The sequence below is a fragment of the Delphinus delphis genome, chromosome 12 (genome assembly GCF_949987515.2).
Source record: "Delphinus delphis chromosome 12, mDelDel1.2, whole genome shotgun sequence".
Taxonomy (NCBI): Eukaryota; Metazoa; Chordata; class Mammalia; order Artiodactyla; family Delphinidae; genus Delphinus; species Delphinus delphis.
In genome coordinates this window covers 56,204,537-56,230,972 of record NC_082694.2, presented here as the reverse complement: position 1 = coordinate 56,230,972, position 26,436 = coordinate 56,204,537, and the positions used below count along the sequence as shown (strand labels likewise).

The 26,436-nt window shown below is 34.6% G+C and overlaps 1 protein-coding gene across 2 annotated transcripts in view; it reads left to right on the top strand.

Moving 5' to 3' along the window:
• EML4 (EMAP like 4) overlaps window positions 1-26,436 on the top strand; it is a 152,591-nt gene that overhangs the window by 72,771 nt on the left and 53,384 nt on the right. Inside the window, exons 3-7 of one of the 2 annotated variants that reach the window (XM_060026734.1) lie at window positions 10,949-11,078; window positions 14,024-14,197; window positions 16,053-16,181; window positions 16,649-16,674; window positions 16,875-16,907. In XM_060026734.1, coding sequence (XP_059882717.1) covers window positions 10,949-11,078; window positions 14,024-14,197; window positions 16,053-16,181; window positions 16,649-16,674; window positions 16,875-16,907 — 492 coding nt within the window. The remainder of the gene's footprint in view (window positions 1-10,948; window positions 11,079-14,023; window positions 14,198-16,052; window positions 16,182-16,648; window positions 16,675-16,874; window positions 16,908-26,436) is intronic. The other variant, XM_060026735.1, reaches the window with a different exon arrangement.

The following is a 26,436-nucleotide window of genomic DNA, read 5'->3' as shown; positions in this document are numbered from 1 at the left end:
ATCTTGAAATTTATATATAGTATACTATAGAAAGTAATTGGAAAAGAAATATTAAGTGATTCTTCACTATTGTCATTTGTATGTAACCTTAAAAAGATCAACCATCAGTTTTGACAAAACAGGATTAATATATTAATGGTATAAATACTTGGAATAAACACTTTAAGCAAAGTATTTTCTAACAAATGAAAAAAATATTTTTGAAAAAATTTTTTTTAAAAACAATGAAATTATTTTGCAGGGATTTTGTATTTTCTCCTTCAATTAAAAAGTAAATTAAGGCTTCCCTGGTGACGCAGTGGTTGAGAGTCCGCCTGCCGATGCAGGGGACACGGGTTCGTGCCCCGGTCCGGGAAGGTCCCACATGCCGCAGAGCGGCTGGGCCTGTGAGCCATGGCCGCTGAGCCTGCGCGTCCGGAGCCTGTGCTCCGCAACGGGAGAGGCCACAACAGTGAGAGGCCCGCGTACTGCAAAAAAAAAAAAAAAAAAAGTAAATTAATATAATGTTATATGTCAATTATACCTCAATTTTTTAAAAAAAAAAGTAAAAATCATTTCTGATACTGTAGAAAAATTTTATATGGAAATGTTTTAGTCCCTTGTGAAATTAGAATTTGTAGTATTCACTTTCACACAAATTACTGACAGGACAGTAATCACTACCATCTTCTTAAGATATTTAGAACTTCTAGAGGATTTTTCTTTAGAGGGGAGACTAAACTACCGTAGGTAAATAAGTGGAAACCTTTTATGAAGCTGTGCTTAAAAGTATAGGTCAGCTTCCTTATTGATGAAGACAGGTATTACAGTTTTGCTAGGTGGTGGTGATATGGAAACATGACTTGGCTTCAGGTATGGCTAAAACTAAATGTGTATGCTAATGGGTTAACGACATTCTCTGTCATTTCATAGTAGTATTGCCATTCAGTAAATCCCAAAATCAGAAACACACCTAACTAGTCATTTCAGTATTTTTAGTTCTGTTCTTTTAGTTTGTCCTCTCCAGTGTGCCAGCAGTATTAAAAGCTAAACCCCATTTTTTCTTGAATATATTATATCAGACACTTAGGTAGAAAGTTTTCCCAATAGTTTTTAAGGTGGCCAGTCATTTAAATTTCTCATGTACCTTCTCTTCTCTTGGAGAATTCTTTCCTTTTGACGGCATATGTTCATAATATATGCACCAGTTGCAGCTGAATCCTTGCCAAAAGAAAAAAAATTACCTGTACTTTGGAGCAAAAGGGAAGGCCCAGGGAACACTCTGGCAGTTTTAACTGCCAGGAAGACAAATTATGTCACAGCTGGTGCCTGGGAAACCCATTAAGACCTCTTGGGGTGACCAAATGAATGTAATTTGAGAATACAACCCAGTGGCAATATGTGAAGACAAGCTGTTAGTACATAGAGGTATAAAAGCACAGGAGTCAAATTATCTGAAGGTGGTAAACTGTCATTTTAAACCAGGAAGCTGCTGGTAAACCAGAAATATCAAGCACTGTGACTGCTACTTGAGAAATGAGAGAGCCCAGAGGAAAAATTTAAATTTGGAGGATGTCGGTTCTCCCCCAAAAAATATTCCTAATTATATAGACTGTGGGATAGTGTACAGGCACAGATCCGTATCATTTGGCTCTTATTCCAAATAACATTTGGGAGAAGACAGGGATTGTCATGAGTTTGCTGTAAGTGTTGTTAATAAGTAAATTACATTAATCAGGTTAGAAGGTGTGAATTTCCTTGGTGGGGCCCTTAGGATAAAATGATTCATACTTATGGTAGGGGGTGGGAGAGTATCTTATTATTTTGACAACAGATCAAAGACTTCTAAGCTGCTCTTTGTATATGACAGTAAATGGGTGGATATTGCCTCAGACCAGGCAGCAATTACCATTTACAGAGCTCCATTTCTCTGTGAGAGTCAAATGCTCTTTGGTCATTTCTTCTCAAAATATACTTTAAAAAACTGAGGCAAGAGAACTAAAGTACACCTTCCTGTGAAACAAGAGGAAAGGAGAAAAGTACACATAAAACTCTAAATGGAAAAGATAAAATTTGATGAAGTACATGTAGTCCTCAATATTTCCAAAGAATGAAGCAAAGTAATTGACAGATTGAAAAAGGTGGCACAGAGCTTGAAAATGTGAAGAGAGTGGAAGAGGTATGCAGTTGGAGCTCTGGGGCATATGATAGGGAATCTGAGAAAAAAGATTTTGAGTGTTAACTAAAGTTCTTCCTTCATAGACCATCTTTACCCTTCTCCTAATAAAAAATTTTCCCATTCTTTAGGGCCTCAAATTAATTCCTGAAAATGATCTATTTTTTGTCTCTTGTTAGAATTGTTTTAAAATTTTATTATATGTTTCTTTTGGTTGCTCCCGCTGGATTATAAACTATTTGGAGGCAGGGACAGTTTCTTACATAACTAGCCTTAGAATGACTCAATAAATGTTTGTTGAATTAAATGTGGGAAACAGAAAGTTATAGAAGTAGGAAGTTATTTTAAAAATTGCTCTTTGGATGGAGGGATTGGGATAGATGCAAGAATAAGAGGATATTACAGATGAGGGTAGCAAGATGGATTTCAGATTTGCAACATATGCAACAGTCCCTAGTGGTAACTTTACTGTGTGATTCTGGAGTTCAGTGAAATTCATTAGCATTTAGGAACTGTCAGGCTAAGGTATCAGAAAGTTCATCTGCTTAGGTCTATCGTCAAGGAATATAAACAATAATGATTAGTATTCTTATTTCATGATAAAGTAAGATAAAGTATAAAATTTATCATTGGCCTTCAACCCTGGCCTTATAATGGTTAAAACAAACTGTGATTAAAACTAAATTAGTACCTTCCTGGTTTATAGACTTTTAGCCTAAATTTCTCTTATTTCAGCTGGGTTGCTGCTCAGAAATTGAACTACTTTTGTACCTTTGGTTACTAGAGGTTGCTTCCAGTCTTGCAGGCTGATCTTTGAGAGCGTTGTGGCTCAGACTTTATAATGCCCAAGGCTTGGGGGAGAGGGATGTATATGTACAAGCATATATACATGTGATATATATAGCTAATGATGCATTCTAGTTATATATTTGTGTACTGCATAATCATTTTTACGCTCCTTTCTTCCAGTTAGGTTCCTAATATTCTAAATTTCAAAGAATATACTTTAGACTTCTCAGGTGACAAACAATCATTCACCCACGTTCCTTTTTGTTTTCTGCACCTGCTTTACTTAACTCATTGCCTCTACCTTGGGAGATCATTCACTCTTTTATCCAAATACTAAGGATTCCCAGTACTGAGAGTTATCAGAAATTAAACTGTAGGATGGAAAATGACCATGAAAATCTTATTTTGGTCTTTTCTTGCTATTTATGTAAATATCTGGGGACCTTGATGATTTAATACTGCTCTCTGCTTAGAATTTCCTTTCCCCCTGCTCCATCTGGTGAATTCCTATCTGTTATCCCGGCAAAGCTCAAAATGTCACTCTCCACAAGGCAGAATTATTTCTTTCCACTTACTTACCATTCCTTCTTCCTGGACTCAAATCTTGATTTCACTACCTATTACAGTATAACCTTGAGCATGTTAATAATCTCTCTAGGCTTCAGTTTTTTTCATCAGCAAAACTGGAATGATAATAGTAAATCCCTTTCAGGATTATAGTGAAGATTAAAGGACTTAATTATAAAGTACTTAGGATAACAATGCTTAGCACTCAGCAAGTGCTTGATAATTAATATTACTTCACATCACTTACTGTATTGACAGTTGTCTCTTTCCTTCATCTTTTCAATGCACTAGGCACTGTTTTAGGTGATGGAGATTAAAGAAATAAAAGATACTGACTTTTGCCTCCACAGGGCCTTAGGTAAAGTGAGAAGACAGCTAAGTCAGTAATTATAAAACTATATAATAATTGGCATTAAAAAGGTAAATTTAGGGTGTTGTGGGAGCTCCTAACCGAAACTGGAGTTGAAGGTTCCTTCCAGGAGATGAAATCAGCCATTCATCTTCCTTCATGGTCTTAACATCCACTTATTGGTGCCAGTTCCCAAATTGTTAATCTATATTCTAGACTTGAGCACTTAAGAATTATCTTTCTACTTATTAGATTGTACTGCTTGTATGTCCCTCAGAATTCATAAATGTAAAATTTCCCCAAACTGAAATCATCTTTTAAGCCCTAAATATTTCTTAAAACTGCCTCCTCCTTTCCATTTATGCTACCTAGCTCTTGTTTCAGGTCCCCATCGTGCTATGCTTAGACCACTGCCCTGAAATCTGCTCTTCACATAGCCGCTAGGATTTCTCTAAATGTATACTGAAGTCTTTTTTTCAGCTTAAAACCCTTTGGTGGTCTCTATTTCCTATAGATAAAATCTCCATGATCTAACTCCTGCTTACCTCTACCATCTGGACTTTCCTCTACCATCTGGACTCTGCCCTTTCTTGTTCTGCGTTCTCACCACATAAAGAGCTTTTTGTCTACCCTGCCCCCATGCCATACACACTTACATACCCCACTTTACTGTTACCTTCTTTCTGTTCCTTTACACACACTGGAATAAGATCCCAGTATTTCATCACCTCCCTTTTACCTGGATATCTCTTACTTATTCCTTAAGACTTTGTTCTGCATTTTTTTCTAGGAAGCCTTTCTTGAGCTCTGTGTCTCTAATCATCCTTACAGAATTATGTGTCTTTTCTTTGTGATGATTTCTTTTATGATCACTTTGTTCTTGTACTTACCACATGTTTTCATTGCTAGTGTGATTCTCTTGCAAGATTTTAATTCCTTGATGCCCTGGCTCCCTTATATTCTCTTGAAAACAAAAGACTAGGATAATAATAGGCCCTGAGTAAATATTTGATGGGTAGATGGATGATGAATATGTGTTAATTTAGGCAAGCAGGGATGACTAGCATATGCCAGAGAGAAGGACCATCCAGGTGCAGAGCGCAGGGGAGTAAAAGTACTTAGTTTAGGAGTTCAGAATAAACTGAAGCATGAGGTGTGAGGTTGGGAGTGTCAAAAAGTGAGCCTCAACTGGTGGAGAGGGCCCATAGTGAAAGGTTTTCTTATGCCTTGCTAAGGAATTTAGTTTTTATCCTGAGGAGACTGGAGCTCCATTAAAAAATTTTAAATTGAAGAATGACAGGTAGAGTTACACTAGTCCATTAATTCTAAGATGGCTATATTTCTTGCATTTTAACATCTCTGGAATTACAATGCATCTTACTATTGATTATGTCTTACAGTTCTCATAAGTGACACTTCTTTCTAATGCTGTTTGTGATAATGGTACATATAACAATTGATGTCATATTATTTTAAAGATATACAGCTTGTTTAAGATAGATATTCTGGCATGGTGTACAGAATGCATTAAGAGCAAGGTAATAGTACTGCTAGAAGGGAGAATAGAGAAACTGAACATAACCCGGAAGAGAAATTTGAGGCAGTAGTGGTGAAGATGCATTCATTTAGTCATTTAGATATTGATTAAGTGCTTTCTAGGATTCAAGCACAGTGCTAAGCATGGGGATATATGCAAGGATCACAAAACAGGTAAGGTTTCCAGATAGATTACAGATAATTATAAATGGTTAAGTCAAAATGGAATGTAGACCTCAGTGTGAGGACTAAAACCATTAAAAATTGCACTTCCCTGGTGGTGCAGTGGTTAAGAATCCATCTGCCAATGCAGGGGACATGGGTTTGATCCCTGGTCTGGGAGGATTCCACATGACGTGGAGCAGCTAAGCCCATGCGCCACAACTACTGAAGCCACCGCAATGAGAAGCCTGTGTGCTGCAGTAAAGTGTAGCCCCCTCTTGCTGCGACTAGAGAAAGCCTGCACGCAGCCACCAAGACCCAACGCAGCCATAAATAAATAAAGGCAAATCTATCTATCTATATATATACTGTATTATTCCATTTATATAAAATTTTAGAAAATGCAAACTATAGTGATAGGAAGTAGATCAGTGGTTGCCTGGGGACAAGAGTGAGGGAGGGAGAGATGGATTACAGAGGGGCCCAAGGAAACTTTCGAGACTTATGGCCATGTTCACTATCGTGATTGTGGTGATTGTTTCACAGGCATATATGTATGTATGTATGTCAAAACCTACATATATGTATGTCAAAACCATACACTTTATATATGTGCAACTTATTGTATGTCGGTTTTATCTCAACAGAACTGGGGGGAATATTTTTTTAAAGAGTTACAGATGCAACAGAGGACTTAGTCACCCACTGAATGTTGGCAGTAAGGAAATGGAGGAATCAAACCTGATTTCTTGTTTTCTGGTTCGTACAGTGAATGGGTGGTAATGTCTTTCACCAAGAATAAAGTATATCACAGAGTACCAGTTTTTGTTTTGTTTGGTGGGAGGAAGGACACAGACATTCATGGGGAGATGTTCAATAGCAGTTAGATATAAAAAATAATGAGAAGGGTATGATGGTAACAAGATAACTGAAGAGTCAAGATACAAAATCTGAGCAAGAAAAGAGTATCCAGCAAATGAGAGAAGAAATGGTCAGAGCTAAGAAGAAATTCAGGCAAGGGCAATGTCCTAGAAACCAAGGACATTGTCCTTACCTAAATACTGTCCTTGCCTGAATAGTCAGCAATATTAGATGCTGAAGAAAAGCTGAACAAGATAAGGACTGAAAAATACCCATTGAATTTAGTGGAAAAAAAGTCATTGGTGATCTTGGCAAGAAAACTTTCTGTGAAGTGGTTAGACGATAACCAGATTGCAGAAGGTTGAGGTACAGATAGGAAAGTGTAGACCACTGACTCTTTTCCAAATACTTTATTAGACTTGGAATGGGGGTGGGTGGGTGCATATGTCAGGGGTGGGGTGATTAGGGGGAATACAGAATCGAGGAGTTATTTTGAGTGTACAGTCACTATTAGTATCCACAGGGGATTGGTTCCAGGACCCCTGAGGGCGGATGCTCAAAATCCTAGGATGCTCAAGTCCCTGATATTAAAATGGCATAGTATAGTTGGCCCACGACTTGAGCATCTGTGGATTTTGGTATCCATGTGGGAGGGGGGTGTCCTGGAACCAATCCCCCATGGATGCCGAGGGACAACTATGTATTTATAAATTATACATATATACAGAATTATGTATATATATGTTGAACAATGCCAGTAACTTGCTGGTGTTTAGCAAATAGAATACCTACAGGTTATTAAATTCTAAATGAGTTACAGAGGACTTATTACTCCTCATGCAAATTGTGACCATAAACAGAATATTTAGAAACTGAAGAGAGTATCCCATTTATACTAACTGGGAGAATGTGTTTGTTTTTCTGTTGGAGACAATTGCTAGCTTGGTGTGCATGAAATACAAGCTCTTCTTTCTCCTTGAAGTAAAAGAACATGAAGTAACTTTTCTCTGTTTACATATTTGTTTATAAGAGAGGATCTAAAATAATTTAAAACAGAAAATTCAGAAGTAACTGTTGACCCACAGCCTATCTCACTGCTACACTCCAGTTCTTCAGAAAGAGAACATTAAAGCATAATTAATTCCTGAAAGGCTTACATCATGTGCGGATGTTCGGGGGGGTCTGATAAAGAAAATAAAATATAATGAAATTATTTGTACTTCTGTCTGTGGTGTAGCTCCAAAATTTCTGCAGTGTTGTTTTTAATTTTGTTTTCTTTCACAAGTGCCTATACAGTCAACCAAATTCAATGAGAATTCAGTTTAGGCTAAAGGTTTGTCGTTTTCAACATATAGTACTTGATAATTTTCAATCATATATTATGTTTTGAGACCTACCTTTTTATTCACATCAGCATCTTCATTTTTCTATTTTTCCATTTGTTTTACATAATAAAGATAATAAAATGACTAAATAATTGCACAAACATTTCAATTGTTACTACTCTACAGAGTAAACTTTGTAACTGGCTCAGTAGTTGGAAACCTTTATATTGAATAATAAAAAGGAAGCCATTATATATAGGCCTGAAACGGCCAAGACATCAAAAGATACCTCGTCTTTTTTGAGTAAGTATTTAGGATGAGCCTAGAATAGAGAATAGAGAGCCTCCTGAGACTGATCAAAACTGTGAGGCATAGCACTGCCATCTGATCCTGTGAAGATGAATGGTAGTTTCACAGGATACCTTGAAAGCATTTGAAGACTTCAACAGTAAACTGTAGGACTTAGAAACAGTGGTGATATGTTGATTTTTTTTTAACATTTTTTATTGTGGTAAAATATACAGAACATAAAATTTACCCCTTTAACCATTTTTAGGTGTACAGTTCAATGGCATTAAACACATTCTCATTGTTGTGCAACCATTGCCACCATCCATCTCTAGAACCCTTTCATGTTTCCAAACTGAAAGTGTGTATCCATCCACTCCTCTCCCCTGCCCCACCCCCCTGACCCCTGCCCCTAGCAACTGCCATTCTGTTTTGTGTTTGTATGAATTTGGCTACTCCAGGTACCTTATATAATTGAAATCATACAATATTTGCCCTTTTCTTCTCATCTGGCTTATTTCACTTAGAATAATGTCTTCAAGGTTCATCCGTGTTGTAGCATGTTTCACAATTTCATTCCTTTTTTAAGCTGAACAATATTCCATTGTATATATGTACCATTCGTTTGTCAATGGACATTTGGGTGGTTTTCACCTTTTGGCTATCGTGAATAATGCTGCTATGAATATGGGTATACGGATATCTGCTTGACTCCCTGCTTTCAATTTTTTGGGTTGTATATACCTAGAATTGGAATTGCCAGATCAAATGGTACTTCCATGTTTAATTTTTTGAGAAACAGCGAATACTGTTTTCTACACCACGTGTACCATTTTATATTCCTACCAGGAATACACAAGGATTCCAATTTCTTCACATCCTTGCTAACACTTGTTTGTTTTTTTATTGGAGTATAGTTGCTTTACAATGTTGTGTTAGTTTCTGCTGTACAACGAAGTGAATCAGCTATATATATATACATATATCGCCTCTCTGTTGGACCTCCCTCCCACCCCCTCCACCCATCCCACCCATGTAGGTCCTCACAGAGTACCGAGCTGAGCTCCCTGTGCTATATGTTTGTTTTTATAATAGCCATCCTAATGGGTATAATTGGTCTCTTTTTTTGAGATGAAGTTTGGAACATTGGAAGAGAGCATGGGAAGTGGATTTTAGATTATATATGTTTTTAATATAGTGGCTGATGGGTTTTCTGTGTAACAAAAAGTTTTAAAAATTGTATTTGAAAAATCAGCTGTTGATACAGCAAAAGCAGTGCTCAGAAGAAAATATATAACTGTAAATGCCTGCATTAAAAAAGAAGAAAGATCTCAAATCAATAACCTAACTTTAATCTTAAGGAAATAGGAAAAAAAAAAAAAGAAAGCCAAAGCTAGCAATAAAGACCTGGGTGGTGGTGGTGGTTGCCTAATGTTGTGAATATACTAAATGCCACAGAGTTGCACAGTTTTAAATGGTTAAAATGGTAAATTTTATGAGTACTTGACCAGAGTAAAAAGAAAGAGTCAATATAACAAGAAGTCACCTATTTGGCAGACTAGCACTAGATCTAATGACCAGTGATATTAGCCTAATTTAGGGGTTATTGTACCTTATTATATGTGAAAAATTTCCTAGGAAGTTTGAAAAATAAATACAGTAGGTCTCTTTCTTCCTCTCTTCTGATTCATTCTGTCTGAGGAAGGGTCTAGGAATCTCAATATTAAGGAAGCACTTTAGATGATTATGATATAAGTGGCTCCCAACAGCATATTACTGTCAGAAATGCAGTGCTATACTATCATACATGTAACATTCTAGGGTACGAAATATTTTAGGCTCTATACATAAATGTTTTTGCTTTCTGTGCTTTTATGAAGTGAAGCAAACAAAGAAACATGAAAGCCAGATATAAAAGTTAGGTTTTCTTGTGTGCATGTGAGAAAACTGAGTCTAAAAATTCAAAAGTATTCTTTATTCCCAAATTTTTAGATAAACTTGCGCCTTAGTAGATGTGGCTGTTTTTTTTTTTTTTTTTTTTTTTTTGATGTGGCTGTTTTATCTTGTGACTGTGAGTCTTCCTGACCATAGCAGCATATCCATCACATGGGTTATTGGAATACTGGAATAAATGTTCCAAACCTTCTACTGTATAAATTAAGATAACAGGTTATTTTACATAATTATGCTTTATTTATATGGAACAATATTCTAAGATTCAACATTTATGATTTCTAGGATTTCTAATTAAATTTCAACAGAACCTGAGCTACTTCTGAAAATTGTTGATATGTGGGGAGTTGTGGTTTACTTGAGGCATAGCTTTGAATCATGCACTTTAAAGCTGCTATGTGTGAACAGCAAACCGTTTAGCTAGAGAATGACCCTAGTTGCAATTTAGCAATTTAATTTAGCATGGCTTTTCTATAGATCTATTTTGATGAGATTAAATCTTCAGACAGTAATATTGTATGCTGCATGATGGATTCCTCTGAGACCTCCAGATCTTATTCATTTCCTTTTGAACTGTAGACCACACTGGAGATGTAGCTAATTAAAGTTGGGTGTACAAGTCAACAAAGTTCATTGTTCTATAGAGGAAATAAGTATTTCATTGTCTTTTTATTTACTTTTTCCAAATACGTTATAACTTTATATATACCACATAGAATTGTCTCCGTTTACAAATGTTTATCTTTATGCGCTCATTCCTTTCTTATCTATATACTCAATAAACACTTATTGAAAAATAATAATATTGTATGCTGCATATGGGGGGACAGTCTGCTTACTAGCAGACTTAATAGACTTAAACACTAATGGACTTAAACACTATTGGACTTAATTTTTTAAGCTCCTATCTTTGAGGAATATTTTGAAGTTTGATTTTTAAAGTTTTCTCTTAACCATATCTAGGCCAGCCAGGCATCCGAGAAGCTATTTCCATGTCCTGTATAACCAATGGGAGTGGTGCAAACAGAAAACCAAGTCACACCAGCTCTGTTTCAATTGCAAGAAAAGAAACTCTTTCATCTGCTGCTAAAAGGTATGCATTTGTAAAAAAAAGCTAACATTGCAAAATTGAATGTGATAACTCAGTCTGCTTTTGAAAAGAATGTGAAATAGAGCTGTATGGAATTCAGGTGAGCATGTCCTTTAAATTCTTTGTCTCTGAATGCAGAGATATCCAGCCTGTACTTGCTGAGTTTACATTCATCACACCTATAGAGTAGTGTGAGGACGCTTTTGGTTCTTACTAAAGACAGCAAGCAGTTTCATTTCCTGGTTTGGTTTTGTTTCTTTTTGTTTCTTTTTAATAGGCGTTTGTTGATGCGATAAACATCACTATATTTAATGTAATTATATAAGTGAATTTTCCATGGCAAGTGATACATTTGATATAGCATTTTTAAAGGAGTAGAATCTTCAGCATATATGTATATTAGTGGGAGGTTAAATGCTACAACTTTTATTTTTTAATCATGACTATAAAATTGAGGCTTAATTCAAAATGTTATATTACTGTGTTGTGTGTTCGTGTGAGTATGTTAGGGGTGGTGGGCAGGAGGGCAGTGGAAATATTGTAATATAAAATTTCAGTGGACTACGTTCTCTATGTTCTTTTCATCAATTAATTAATTCAGTGTATTCCAATAAAATTGCTTACTGGATTTTTCTGCTTTTGTGTAATACCCAGCAAATTATTCCATATAGGGTTTGGAGAGACCATAAGAGATCAGCCACATAATCTTATAGCTGTTTTCTTCAAAGAATGATTGAAGAAAAACTTTCAGTAATAGAATAATATTTAAAATGTGCTGATGGAAAATGGTTGCCTCAATAAACTAATGCCAGTGACTGAATTATTTAACAGTGTGTATTTACAGATGTTAACCAGACATTTGACTACAGGAGTGGTGAAGAAATGACAAGATATTTAGGCCTTTTAAAAATCCCCTGCCAAAATTTATTACCTTTGCTGCAGTTTCAGGAGAAAAGGACAAATTATGGAAAAACTAATATGTAGTAGAAATTTTTAATACAATTTTTAATAATAAACTTCCTTGTGTCCAGTAATTGTTTGGATTCAGCCCATTTTTCTTACATAGCTGTAGTTATGTGCAGTGGTATTATGTACAGTAGTGACTCAACAATCTAAAACCAGATAAGTCTGTTAATTTATGATGCAGGGGCTTTGTGTTTTTCTTCTAAATAACCCAGAAGAAAAATCTACTGGGCCCACATAAGACTACTAGCCTAATACTATGCATTTAGGATAGTTTGAAGACCAACAAGAAAGAAGTAATTAATTTCTAACTCAGTTTTAAGTTGCAAAGTTAATCTGATATTTTTGAGGTAGAATTGTATTTCTCAGCACATAATTAAAAAACTGAATATGAGCAAGACAGTCAAAAGTCAGTCTGAGGTCAGAAGTTATCAGAATGAATCAGATTAAGAAATGTTACTGTCAAAATTATATTTTAACATTATTCACTATTATCATGTGATTAAATTGTATGTACTACTTATATTTGTTTAGAATGTTCTTAAACAAACTTCTTTGTAGCTTATGTACCTTATGGTCAAATTTAAAAATGTCCTTTGGTTAAGAAGTGTAGGGACTTCCCTAGTGGTGCAGTGGTTAAGACTCTGCCTTCCCAGTTCAGTTCCCTGGTCAGGGAACTAGATCTCACACGCATGGCGCAACTAAGGGTTCGCGTGCCAAAACTAAGGGTTTGCATTCCACAACTAAGAGTTTGCATGCAACAACTAAGGAGCCCGCGAGCCTCAACTAAGGAGCCTGTCAGCCGCAACTAAGACCTGGCGCAACCAAATTAAAAAAAAAAAAAAAGAAGAAGAAATGTAGATAGTTGATGGTTTTATACCTATTCAACCCTGGAATCGTTGATTCCATCTGCTTTGTAATACTGTCATAAGTGTTTGTGCAATATAAGGATTCTTATCCAGTGTGATCAGGAATAGGAGATGCTTCATTAATCAAGAGTCAAAGTGTGGAATCATAAGAATTTATACATATATATCTTAAATATTTTAACCTAAAATATGTTCACATATGTTCATTTGTCAATTTTTTAATGAAAGGCTGAGTCTCCGCCTTCTTTCTTTCTAAGTATGCATCTCTGATTAGATTGCTTGTTGACTATCTTGCATAACATACACCCATAAATCATTTTCTATAATTTTTAGTTTCATCCTTTCAGACAGAGTAAGAAATTTGAAACTTGCAAAACAATATGAATTAGAACCCATCTGTTTCTATGACTTTTTTACATAATCTTTTATAATTGCGTCACCTACACAATTTAACAGCAGTTTTTTTAGTAACTCATTTTTATGGAGTCTTTCCAAAGCATTCAGCTTAGTTTACATAGAAATTATCATTCTCTTTCCTATGTACATTTTGTCAGTTTTCTTTGTATTTTATTAACTTAATCATTAAAATAACAAGTACAACTGGTATAAACAGGTTCGGGGGAGAAAACACAGTTGACTCTTGGTAAGTGTGAAACTCAACTGGTGGAAGCAGAAGTATACAGAAGAAACAGGAGTTAGAGAATAACCTACAAAACATGAACATTTAGTGTTCCTTGGGCATCAGTATGCTTTACAGAGGTAAAGTGTCACTAATGCTCTGATTTGGGTAAATTGAAGTCAGTTAAGAGAGCTTCTACTGTCCTTCCAGATTTGCCAAGATGGCAAAATGCATTAGAGGCCAATTTGGTCCAAAGGGGCAATCTTCCTAGGATATGTTGCCTTAGAATTATAATAAATTCTTTGCTGAAGATTTTAATCTTTACTGAAGATTTTTTTTTAAAGAAATATTTTCATTATTGAATGAAAGCAGTATAAATTGTATTAGCTGTATGATTTAGGATTTTGAATTATATAATAGTAACTTTTTCCATCGTTTGATATATCTTTTTTATTTGTTTAAATATGTGTTGTTCCATGTTATACTTTATTTTACAGTGGTACAGAAAAAAAGAAAGAAAAACCACAAGGACAGAGAGAAAAAAAAGAGGAATCTCACTCTAATGATCAAAGTCCACAAATTCGAGCATCACCTTCTCCCCAGCCCTCTTCACAGCCTCTCCAAATACACAGACAAACTCAAGAAAGCAAGAATTCTACTCCCACCAAAAGGTTTTAACTGACCCCAAGTACAGAGCTAGGGAATGGTTGTAACGATACCTAAATTCTGTGACTTGAGAAAAAAATTGGCTATCCATGGTTTCCAAGAGAAAAGCCTGATGGCTTTTTTTCCCCTACATCTTTGTTGCTGTAATCTGTATTTTAACACATTGGAGAATGAAAATTTGAGGTTATATTTATCAGTTAAAACTGGAGGAAAAAAATTAAGTTATAAACAATTTGATGAAAGGAAGGCAAAAGTAACCTACTCTAAAACCAAAACAACATTTTTATAGTAAAATTATAGAATATTTTAAAATTTATATATAACTGTGCATAAATTTATAGCCATGGATAGAAAATTGCCATATGTTGTTATACTCACCATATTTTGGCATCATTACAACCTTCAGCTTGCAAGGGCCCTTCTCAACAAATGGCTCTTCATTGTGACTGCATCTCAGTTTCAGTTTTGGGTTTTGGGAGGATAAGTTCTTGCTTGAGTAGAGAATTGAATTCATTTCACCTAATCTTTTCTATGCTAAAGGCTTGCTTGAGGGCTTCTCTCTGTGTCTATAATAATTAATATTTTAAAGTTATGAGAAGGGGAGAAGGGAGAAACATTCTAACAATGTGTGTGAGCCTAAATTGGGGATCTAAACCTGCATGCTGGGAGTTCAACACTACAGCTGCCTTGTAATCAAATATTTAGACCAACTTAATGAAATTTGCCTGCTTTAGGGATGTTGATTCAAGCTTTATGATTAGGTATAGATGTATTTTATCATCATACTTCCTCTTGGAAATCTTAGGAAAATATAAACCATTCCCAGAACTGGCTAGGATTTTAATAAAAATAAATGACATCCATTCCTAAAAGATTTATAATATATTTTTATTTGATTAGCTTAGTATTTTGCCTCAAATCTCTAATGGAAATTTGGGAAAACACAACACCCTTCACTTGATTGATGCATGTTTTTAACATTTTAAAAATGCTTTGTGTGTCTCGTGCAGATTCTTATGCTATCTAAATGGTTTGTAATTCTTTTGCCTGGTCTGATGTGGAGTTTTTCTTGGATATAGCTTATTAATGTTTTGCAACTTTGGATTGTATGTGGTGATTTTATAATCAATCTCTTTAAGGTTCTGATTTGACTTGGCATCTTCTTTGTCCCAGATCTTTTTTTCAGCTTTTTAAGGTCTCTTGGAAATGTGCTTGCCATTCTGAATTGCTCTTTGGATATACTACTACAAGAAGTATTGAAGGCTGGATGAGTTGTAGGACAGTTAGCAGTGCAGCCAAAAAATCATTTATAAGTTAAAAAATTTCAGTTATGAATATGTGGAAGCAGTTTTGATAATACAACATTCTTGTGTTAAATTGTTTTTACTTCATGGATAAAATTGACTCTAAAAGATATAAACAAGAGTTTTACTTTTAGTCCCACAATTATTTAGAAATTGTCATTTGTACCATGTATAATTTAATTCCATGAGGACATAAAAAATGAAAATAGCAGCCTTGTAATGATTTTGAATAGGTTTTTTCACAAATTCACGCAATTTCATAAATTCTGAGAGATAGTAATTATTTATATTTAAGCAAATGGGTTTTTTTTTTTTTAGATCAAGTAATATTTGTTCTAGTGAATCTTCTGAATAATAGTGAAAATTAAAAAACAGACTTGGTAATTGCCTTGTTTAACTCCTTGACTCATCCAGGCACAGAAACTTTCAACTAATCCTTCCTTCTCTTTTCTGGATTAGCTTTAAGAAAATGTTAATCACTGCTTTTATGTTCTAGTCAAACTGTCAATTGCTACTCTTAGAATTTTTTTCTAAGAAACTAATATGTTTCTTCCAGCATAAAACGACTACCAACAGCTGAAAAGTCACATAATTCATGGGAAAATTCAGACGATAGCCGTAATAAATTGCTGAGGGCAGTTTCAACATCAAAATTAATATCAAAAGTTATAAAAAATGCAGACAAGTAAGTATTATACTTTAAGTTATATCTGAAAATTATTAATTCTTTGACTATCACATTTGCATGTACAATTATATGCCACGTTTAAATCATTTCTAAAAATCTGTATTGATATCTTTTTTTCTTTGAAGTGCATTTTTCCTTTTGTGTCTTTAGAAAAGGCTGTCTTCCTGTTAATACTTCTGAACTCATAATAAATTTCAATAATCTCATAAAATTTGAGTATTTTTCATAAATTCTTTCTATGCTTTTGTTGTTTAAGTGATCCTAATGGAATATTCCTTCTTTTATGAAACAGTATATTAGTAGTTTAGACCAGTGAGAAACTTTAACAAATACTGGTGCCTGAATTTCATGTCTGGAGATTTATCTGGGGTGTGGCCTAGACATTGAATCTTTTGCAGTTTCTTCAGGTGATGATAATAGCCAAATAAAATTATAAAATAAATGTCTTTGAATTCCTTTTGTAGGCATAAAGATGTCATCATCAACCAAGGTAAGTTAAAAATTCTTTTTTAAAAATGTTTATCTTTTCTACATCAGTTAAATTTTTTCTTTTGATAAGAATATTGACTTACTTTCATTCAGTGTACTTTATTTATTAGCTCACAGTGATAAAAAAGAAGTGTGTTGTTATAGTCATTTAAGAAACTATCTAATTTTTATTGTAAGATATGTCATTTTTGTCTCAACCAGCAAAAATGTCAACCCGTGAAAAAAACAGCCAAGGTAAGAATAAGCTACACAGTTGGTCGCCTTCTTAGTTAATTTCTTCCTGGATCTCTTATTTGGCTTTTCATTTTTTACACTACCTGACTTTCCTCTTAATAAAGGAAATATAGTAATTTGAACTAGTGAATCCAACCACTTTTCTATTTCTCTGAGCTCTGAAGTTTTAAGGTCAACAGTAGGAATAAAGATATCATTACAAAGAGGTATAATACCAAGGGGAATTTCCCCCTTTTTAAAAAAAATAAAAGTTGTACTTAGAAAAGCCATTTAAAAGATTGATAAATTTTAACTCGATTTCCTGTCTTGCCAACTTCATTGCAAATAATCACTCATTTCTTGAAGCTAAGACTTAAAATATAATAAGTCTAGCAAATCCATTTCCTCTTAAATTTTTCTTTTATATTAATTGTAATTTCTGGCTACTTGCTGTTGTTGGCTTGTTCTGACCCAAAAAAGGAAAGAAGACTTTCTGTAAATGTGTACTTAATTTAATTGCAAAGTAGGTAAGATTTATACATCAGTTTTACATTCTCCTTCAATTGCCTGCAAATTTAATTGAAGCATGCTGTTCTAAATAAAAGCATGTCCTTCCCGTGCATGCTTTTTACAGCTCATTTCTATGTGTCATAGTTATCTTTATTTTCTGGGTTATTTATTATATTAACCATATACAATGTGGTTAAAATTTTTGTCAGAGATTTAACTTGATTTCTGTAGATTTTCACTTTTGATTCTGATAAGAAGAGTATTTGCAATCTTCTTTGGATCATTTGTTTTTACGTAGACATTCTAAATGAAGCTGATTATTGCTGCTGTTCTCCTTCAGTTAGGTCTTACTCCCTCTTTTATAATTTATAGTTAAGTATAGATTAAGTAATAGTTGAAATACCTTAAGGACAAATGAAATTTTATTTACAAAGACAATTCTTATTATGTGTCAAAACATTTTAAAAAGAGAGAGATAGTGATATATAGTGGCAAGAGCAGTGAATGGAGAGTCTCTGTTTAGTGTTTGGCTCTACTGTATAACAACCTTGTGACCCAGGCAAAATGGCAACATCTCTGGGTAGTTTTCTAATCTGAGAATATAACTATAAAGCTTACTTCACAGGACTGCTGAAGGATGAAATAATATGTATGAAAGTACTTTAAAAACAGAAAACACTGTACCTATAAAAAGGTGCTCCTATTATTACATGTTTTGCCAAAGAGCTTACATTTTATAAAAATCCTTAGAGGGTAAATGAGAAAGGGCTGTCTTTCTCTTTGTCGTGCTGTGGTATGTCCTTTGGAAGGAAAAGCGATCTAACTTATGATTAGTATGTAAGTGAGTGCTCTGTGTTGGTGACAATTTTCAAAACCATTCAAATAGGCAGGTAAGTAAATGTATTTAAAAGGGAAGGGTTTTGCTAGAGAAGCATCACTAAAGTGGGGAAGAAGGATGAAATGAAAAACTGGAAAAGCCAGTTCAATTCTGGTACAAGAATTGTTAGCTGAAGAAGATTGTTCCAGATGTTGGAATTTTAAAATTGTTGCTTGCAAATGTTGCTTGCATTAAGCCTTATTTTTGGAATTTGAGCCTGTTCCTTTGCCATTTTAATCAGCTATATTTATCATTAGAGTGTATCTTGAAGGAAAACTCTTGTGCCTCAGCCTGTTATATAATTCAGGCCTGCCTGTGAGGCAGAGCCTATGGAAAGAAGTAGATGGATTCTAGATGGTTTAGGAGATTACAGGTAGGGTATGAGAGATAAGGAACGGAGGGAATCTATGAAGGCTAACTTGAAAGTAGATAAGAGGCATCTACTAAAATAAGGAACATTTGAGGAGGAGTAGATGTGTAGAAAAGAATAGTTTGGTTTTGGACAGTTACACTTGAGTTGTTTATAAATCTTAATTTACTCGTAGAGGTGTGTAACAAACAACATAGTGTAGATGTTTAAACATGTGTAATTGAAGTCAAGACTGGTTTCACCATTTACTTAGCTTGTGACCATAGGCAGGTTAATTCACCTTCTTAAGTCTTTGTTTTCTCATCTGTAATTGAGACAATAATAAACCCTCAAAGGGTTATTATAAAAATTAAAGATAATAAAGTGTTTAAACATAGTACCTGGCACATAGCACCAAATAAATTTTAGTTATTAATATAAGTGTGACAGTACTCAACCTTGTACTCAAATATATGGAGTTAAGATGAAAAGATGACCGTTAAATAGATGATCTTCACTTGATGTAAGTTGTGTATAAATTTAAGTTTGGTATTCATTTTGCATAACATATTTCACAGCACATTTTCTTATACTTTAGGTATTAATCTAAAATACGTCATTTAAAAAAATATCTGTCATTTTTGGACAGTCTTTTTAGAATGTGATTTATTCTTTAGCTCTTTTTTTTTGACAGTGACAAGTGTGACTTGCTGTAAGTCATCTGCTTTGTTTTGGGAACAAGGCGATTTATATTTGGTACATATAAGTGAGTGGTAGCAGAGAAAACTTCACTTGAAATGACTGTGTCCTTCAGACACAGCAGAGTAGAAGAGCATAAATCTGCATATTCTGATCAGCACTTAGACAGAAGGAAGTAAACCATGGTTGAAAGCAGTGGGAGGTGAAATGAGATGTACACAGGGCAATCTCCGAGGCTAGATGTGGGGGGAAGGACATGTTACACCATGTCCTATAAAAAGAGGCTCTTACTGAATTAGATCCTTATCTACACTCAGATCCTTGAAACTTAAGCCCCTTTTCATTACTCTTCTCCCTAATTCTGTTGGATCCTCTCCCATCACAAGAGAAATAATATACTAGGTAAATTTTGTAATGAAATGAGTACAGCTCATAAGCTCATCTTATAATCACTATCTAGTATATTACATTTTTAAAATATGGAAAATAAGTGTCACATGTCCTCATTTCCAGAGCAGAACCTGAATGTCTTCAAATTATTGCATGTTAACTGTCCTTTTCAGGCTTGAGTAATCCTAAATCAATTTTCTCTTGTCACATCTTAAACTCTTTTAATTGTCTGGTCATGTTGAGAACCTGAATGATTCAGGTTCCTACTGGAGAGAAATCTGCTTAATTGAGGAAAAGAACTCCTCAGTCACCAAATCACACTTTTACTTCCTCTTATAGAGCTGCCTCACTGTTCTATGATTAAATTCATTCTTGCTTAACTACCAAACCAGTGCAGTAGTAGCTTAACTACAGGTGTATTTAGATTGAACTATTACTGTAACATCTTAGAAAATTGAGAGGTGACTAATTCTTACTAGCTGCCTAGCTATCTGTCCAAAATGGCTTCAGATGAAAAATACTTTAAAAGTCATTTTGAAATACATACTGTCTAAAATCCTTCAGTAGTTTGTTTTAGCCAAACAGTCATTCAAATAATCTAAAAATATACAATATAAACTCATTTACAAAAGTGGAGAAAGAAAAAAAACTGAATAATCTTGTCATTTTAACAACTATTACAGTTCTGATGTGTTTCTTTATTGTTTCTTTATCAGATACACATTTTTAAAATTTTAAAGATTCATTCAACAAGTATTTATTGAGTGTACTTTGTCAGGACCTGTCCCAGAAACTTGGGGATACAGCAGTTACATTGTCTGATCTCTGTGGAACTTATATTCTACCTATAAGAAACAGACAGTAAATACTTAATATGTCAGTAGGTAATACATATTGGGAAAGAATAAGGAGAGTAGACAATTGCTATTTTACGTAGAGTGGTTAGGGGAGACATCTCTGATAAAGTGATAAAGTGACATTTGAGCCACCTGAATGACGTGAGTGAACAATTTGTGTATCTGGAGAAAAGAATTTCATGAACAGAGAAAACTGGAAGTACAAAAGCCCTGAGGCAAGAGCTTTCTTGCTGTGTTAGGAGCAGCAAGAAGGTCCTTGATCGTAGTGTGCACACAATTTTGTATTTGTTAACCATTACATTTATAAAATATGGATTCATTCTAAGCAACAGAAGAGTCATTAGACACCTCACTTAGGAAAGAGAAGCAAAGTTGTTTAGTGGAAAGAGCATAATAATAATAATAAGCATGAGACCTAGTTAGGGGTGAATCACAGAAGTTTAAAGAATCAGAATCCTACAATGACTAAAATTATGAGTGTTGGTTGGGGAGAAACTAAAAATTTCATTTCCCAAAGGAAGTTATAAAAAAAAAATAGAACATCCTTCATCTGATAATAAATTTTTCCCTATGACTCTTGAGACCTTGGACCTCAGTTTTCTTACATATACTTAGGCTTAGATTAGACGTTGCCGAGAGTCTCTTTAATAACTTTTTAAAAGCTCTTTCCTGCAGCAAATAGAAAATGGAAGGCAGCCCCCATACCTTCACTAACTCATGTTTAATCTACCTTTAACGAATTTGAATACAGGGGCTTTTGTTCAGTGCCTTGTATTGTTTTCTGACCTGTTGGCTCCAGGCATGTTCTGTCCTAAAACCTGATCACATCTGTGTAAACTGAGCATTGTATCTGAAAGAATAACTAAAATTTACCTGTAAGAATATAGGATAGCAGTCCTACTGACACTGTCTGTATATTGTGTTACCTACTGAGAGGAAGTATATTGTCCCCTGCTGAGGGGGTGTACAGTTTGAAACAAACCAAAGAAGTCAAAAGCCCTTAATTGTGCTACAGATAGAATCTTTCCTTGCTGTTTCTGAGATGATATCCAAAACTTTGCAGTTCCAGAATTTAGAAAGAAAGGTGCTAGCTTTAAGTCTATTTTAAATGTGAATAAGCAGGAAGGGCAGGAAACCAAATATTGCACCTCCAAAAAAATACACTCACTTCTAAAATTTACCTATTGGCATATGTTAAATAGGGTATATAATCATTACTTGGATCCCTAGGTCTGGGCTTTGTCCAAGTATTACCTGTATTTAAAAGGAGACCAAAAAGGGGGAACCTCTTCTCTGTTGGAGATTTTTTTAAGCAGAGATCTGGTATCTGTTGGTGACAGTCTTATAGATTAAAATGTATTTAAAGGCTGTCCAATTTTTTTAGTATAAATTATCCCAACTTCTAAGAATATGTGTTCTTGACATCCTCTTTCCTTATTTTCAGCTGAGAAAAAAGTCCCAAGTGCCCCCTTTGAACATGGAGAATATGACTTTTCATGAGAGTATCCTAGTCTTGTGCATATTTATTTTATTCCAGTTGAAGACTTTTCACCCATACTGAACTTTTCACAACTGTAGGCATACTTTTTTTTAAAAAAATCTAAAGTAGAAAATGTAATTAACTAGAAAATCTCCATTCCTTAAGCATGCCAGTTAACTGAGCTAGTATAGTTAGAAATCCGTTCTGTCCAGAAACCGCAATTAGACTCCACAATGTGTTGTTCACTGTATCAACTGTTTACTGTTTTCCTGAAGCACTTTGAAAAGAATTCTGAAACTTGTGATTAGTGTAGCAGAAAAGAGGTACAAATGATCAGTGACATATACAAAACTGCAAGAAAAGGCATAGTAAATCACATGTCACATTCCTGAGCTATACTCATAGTTGATTCTCCAAGGAACAATTTCACCAAAAATATTCTATTGATTATTTCCTTAAATAATGCTTTTTAAACTTTTTAAAGATTAAATATTTTCATCTTTCTAAAAATACATGCAAATAATATTTCAAGCACCCATATACTGACCACCCAGATTTATTAGATCTTTACATTTTGCTTTATTTGACTCAGGCTTTTGGGGTTTTTTTAATTAACTTTTTTTTTTTTTTTGGCCACGCCATGCGGCATGTGGGATCTTAGCTCCCCGACCAGGGATCGAACCCATGCTCCCTGCATTGGGAGCATGGAGTCTTAACCACTGGACTGCCAGGGAAGTCCCTATTTTTTTTTTTTAAAGAAATAAAACATTAAAGATGAAATCTCTCAATACTCTTTAATACTCTTTAGAATTTCATATATAAGTTTTTATTGTTCCCCTTGGGCCTCTTGATTTTCTTTCTGCTATAGTTAATTGAGAAAGAGAGGGATAAATATTTTGATATCTGAAGTTTCTTTTTTTAATTTCTTATTTTTAAAAAATTAAATCCAACTTGGTGTATTCAGATAAAATGAAGAATTTTTTTCATTTAGTGTTTAAGATAACTTTTCCTGGGGATATAAATGAGTGATTTGAGGGACTTTGTAAAGTACAACCATGTTTTGCTTAGTTCAGAAATGTTTTCAGCAGTATAGCAAATCTTTCAGAAGTTTTATGTGCCTTATATTGTTGGAATAGACGTATTTCCCATCTTTTACCAAAGAAAGCCTTTTTCACGCAGTAAAAATAATTAAAAGTCTTACGCAAGGTCCCATGTCTGATACTTTCAAGTAATTTTATAACAATCACAGTTGTAAAAAAAAAAGCCCAAAAAGCAAAACAGCAAAGAAAAATCTGATTAAAGGAGGTTTAGATTCAAGAAAGTTACTTAACTGCAAATTGGCTTGTTACTGTAATTAGATAAGTGTTGACCAGCAGATACATAAGACTTGGTTATGCCTGTCTTCTAAGCTCCTAAGAGGCTAGGTTAACACATTTTACATCTTCATTGTATACCCTCACCCAACCCCCATGTAATTAAGAATTCAATAAAATTTACCAGCTAGTAGAACTCTACCTATAGAACAATGAAAATTAAGGTAGCATTTTAGTATTTGGTCAGATTTTTCAGAACTGTGTTCTTGTCCCAGCCAGTAAAACTAACTACATAATATTTGGCAAGCACAATTAGGAATTTTTTAAATGAGCACAATAAGATTAGATTATATATCCTTCTAAATTCATGACTCCCCTTTTTATTTTGGAGTCTACATTTATGATCTATTTTTACAGCTAGACATTTGAAAGGGGTGAAATTGAGACTTTATTATAGCACAAATCAATTTCCTTGTTCAAAATTCAAAGATCCTTACAGATTACATTGTTTCATTGGAATTTTTAAAATTATTACTCGAGTGTAACTGGATCATTAACTGGGACTTGAAATACTTTGTTTAAAAATAAATGAGTTTCAAGAAAAGATTTTAGCTTTCCTTAAATGGTCTTTGTCACTTTCTACCGTAAAATTGTGGACAGTATTTCTAGCATCTTGTTTACCAGCCTGTTCTGTAGCTCTGTGGTTTTGGGGAATGGAACTGGTAGTATCAGAGAAAAAGCTCAAATTAAGTAAAGATTCTTAAATTTTCTGTTTGTTTGCTGGAATTAGGTAGCATCTCACAGCTAGCTACATTTTAGTTAAATATAAAATTCAAATTCAGTTGTGGGGGGAGCTCTTTAGTTCTAAAGATCGTAAAATATAAAAATGAATTCCTAAAGTGAAAACTTTAGGAGAAAGATGCTTTAAATTGTAAGCATTCTAGAAGTTCAGAAGGCTTTCTACAAAGCAATACCCAGTACATAAACAAGTACAAGTCATAGTCCAGACCCTTGAAGCTCTGCTGTTGCCTTTGAAAGGCTTTTTTTTTTTAAATCTCTAGGTGCAGAAATCGAGCAAGCTATTTAAAAGGAAAAAAAAAGCACAGGAGGAACCAATCTTGGAGCAGAGTATGCCCAGTACTAATTTTCTTCTACACTCTCCTTGAATTTTTCCTTTTGCTTTGTTATAATCTGTGAAAGATTAATAAATTTTGATAAGCATCTTTTAAACATATAATGTTAATAACCAGTTATTTATATCAGTATGAATTATTTCAGCAATACTGCTTTTCTCAGAACACCTGAGAATAACTATGCCAAAAAGTTTGGATTAGGGAATATAATGATCATTTTGCAATTTGAAGCACTTTGGAGGATAGGACAGCCCAGGGGAGGTGCTAAAGTAGAAGCACATGAGGAGGCTGAAGGAGAAGGACTAAGAGGTGTGCAAGAAGGACATGGAAATACAGTATTTCAAATTTTTGCCTAGCATTCACTCTTCCAAAAGATAATAGAGCAGAAACATCTTCCTCTTCTGTTGTACTCTCTGATTTCCTGTTGTTGGGATCCAGAGCTCAAGCTAATACTATTTGGATTATAAGGAAGCTGTACTGTCAGGTAATTGGACTTATGTGGACGAGCCTAAAGATACCACCACTGTCTGAACAGTACTGTCCAATAGAAATATAATGTATAACACATATAATTTTAAATATTCTAGTAGCAACATTTTAAAAATAGAAAGACACAGGTAAGATTAAGTTTAGTATATTTAACGCAGTATATCCAGAATATCATTTCAATGTGTGATCAATATAAACAAACATTAATGAGATGTTTTACTTTTTTTTTCATACTAAATCTTCAAAATCTGTTGTGTATTTTACACTTACAGCATGTCTCAGTTCACACTAGCTGCCTTCTAAGTGTTCTACCAGTGGCTATCATTTTGGATAGTGCAGATCTAGAACATAGTTTAGAATGAAAATATTTCCCAACAGAACACAGTCTAGGAACTCATTTGACCTCTCTGAGCCTTGGTTTCCCCTTCTGTAAAAGTAGCCGTTTGAACTAGGTAAGCTCTAAGATTTCTTCCAGTTCCAGCATTATATATGTCTAGAGAAATGAACTAATAAAATTTATGGTATTTATGGTATCAACAATATCCCCCAGAATTTTCCTTCCTTCCTTCCTTCCTTCCTTCCTTCCTTCCTTCCTTCCTTCCTTCCTTCCTCCCTCCCTCCCTCCCTCCCTCCCTCCCTCCCTCCCTCCCTCCCTCCCGCCCTCCCGCCCTCTCGCCCTCTCGCCCTCTCGCCCTCTCGCCCTCTCACCCTCTCGCTCTCTCTCTCGCTTTCTCGCTTTCTCGCTTTCTCGCTTTCTACACCATGCAGCTTGTGGGATCTTAGCTCCCCGACCAGGGATTGAACCTGGGCCCCAGCAATGAAAGCACCAAGTCCTAACCACTGGACCGCCAGGGAATTCCCTGAATTTCTTCTTTTATAATTAAGCATTGATCAGATTCAATTAAGAATATTTTATTTGAGCATAAGCTAGTAAGTGGTAGAGCTGAGATTCAAACAAGGTCTGCGTTTATCACAAAGCTTGTGTTCTCTCCACTATACTGTATAGCCTCCCTCTCAGTCCCAGGAATTTTCACAATGTCAAAATAGGAGATAAAATGTTGAGATTCATTACATTTCAAGAAGCAGCAGCTTCACTATTGAATACAGATAGCCCTATAGTGTGTTTACTAATTATTATGAGATAATTTAATCATTTCTTTCTCATTACTTTTCTGGACCACCAGACTTTATTAATGTATTAATTAGTGTTACTGATCTCATACTCTTCTTTGACCAGTCCCATGGCCCATCTCTTCCCCTTGACTTTCATGCTGGTATACAGTGAAGACAGCCAGAAAGTAGCATTTGGGTAAAACAAATTGTTAAGTTGTTCGACTATAAGATCAATAAGCCTGACAGCCTCAAAAAACGGTTTGCAGTGAGAATTTGACTCAACAGTGATTGAGGAGGAAAGAGGTTCTTCTTCATCTATATATTTTACCTAATTCCCAAG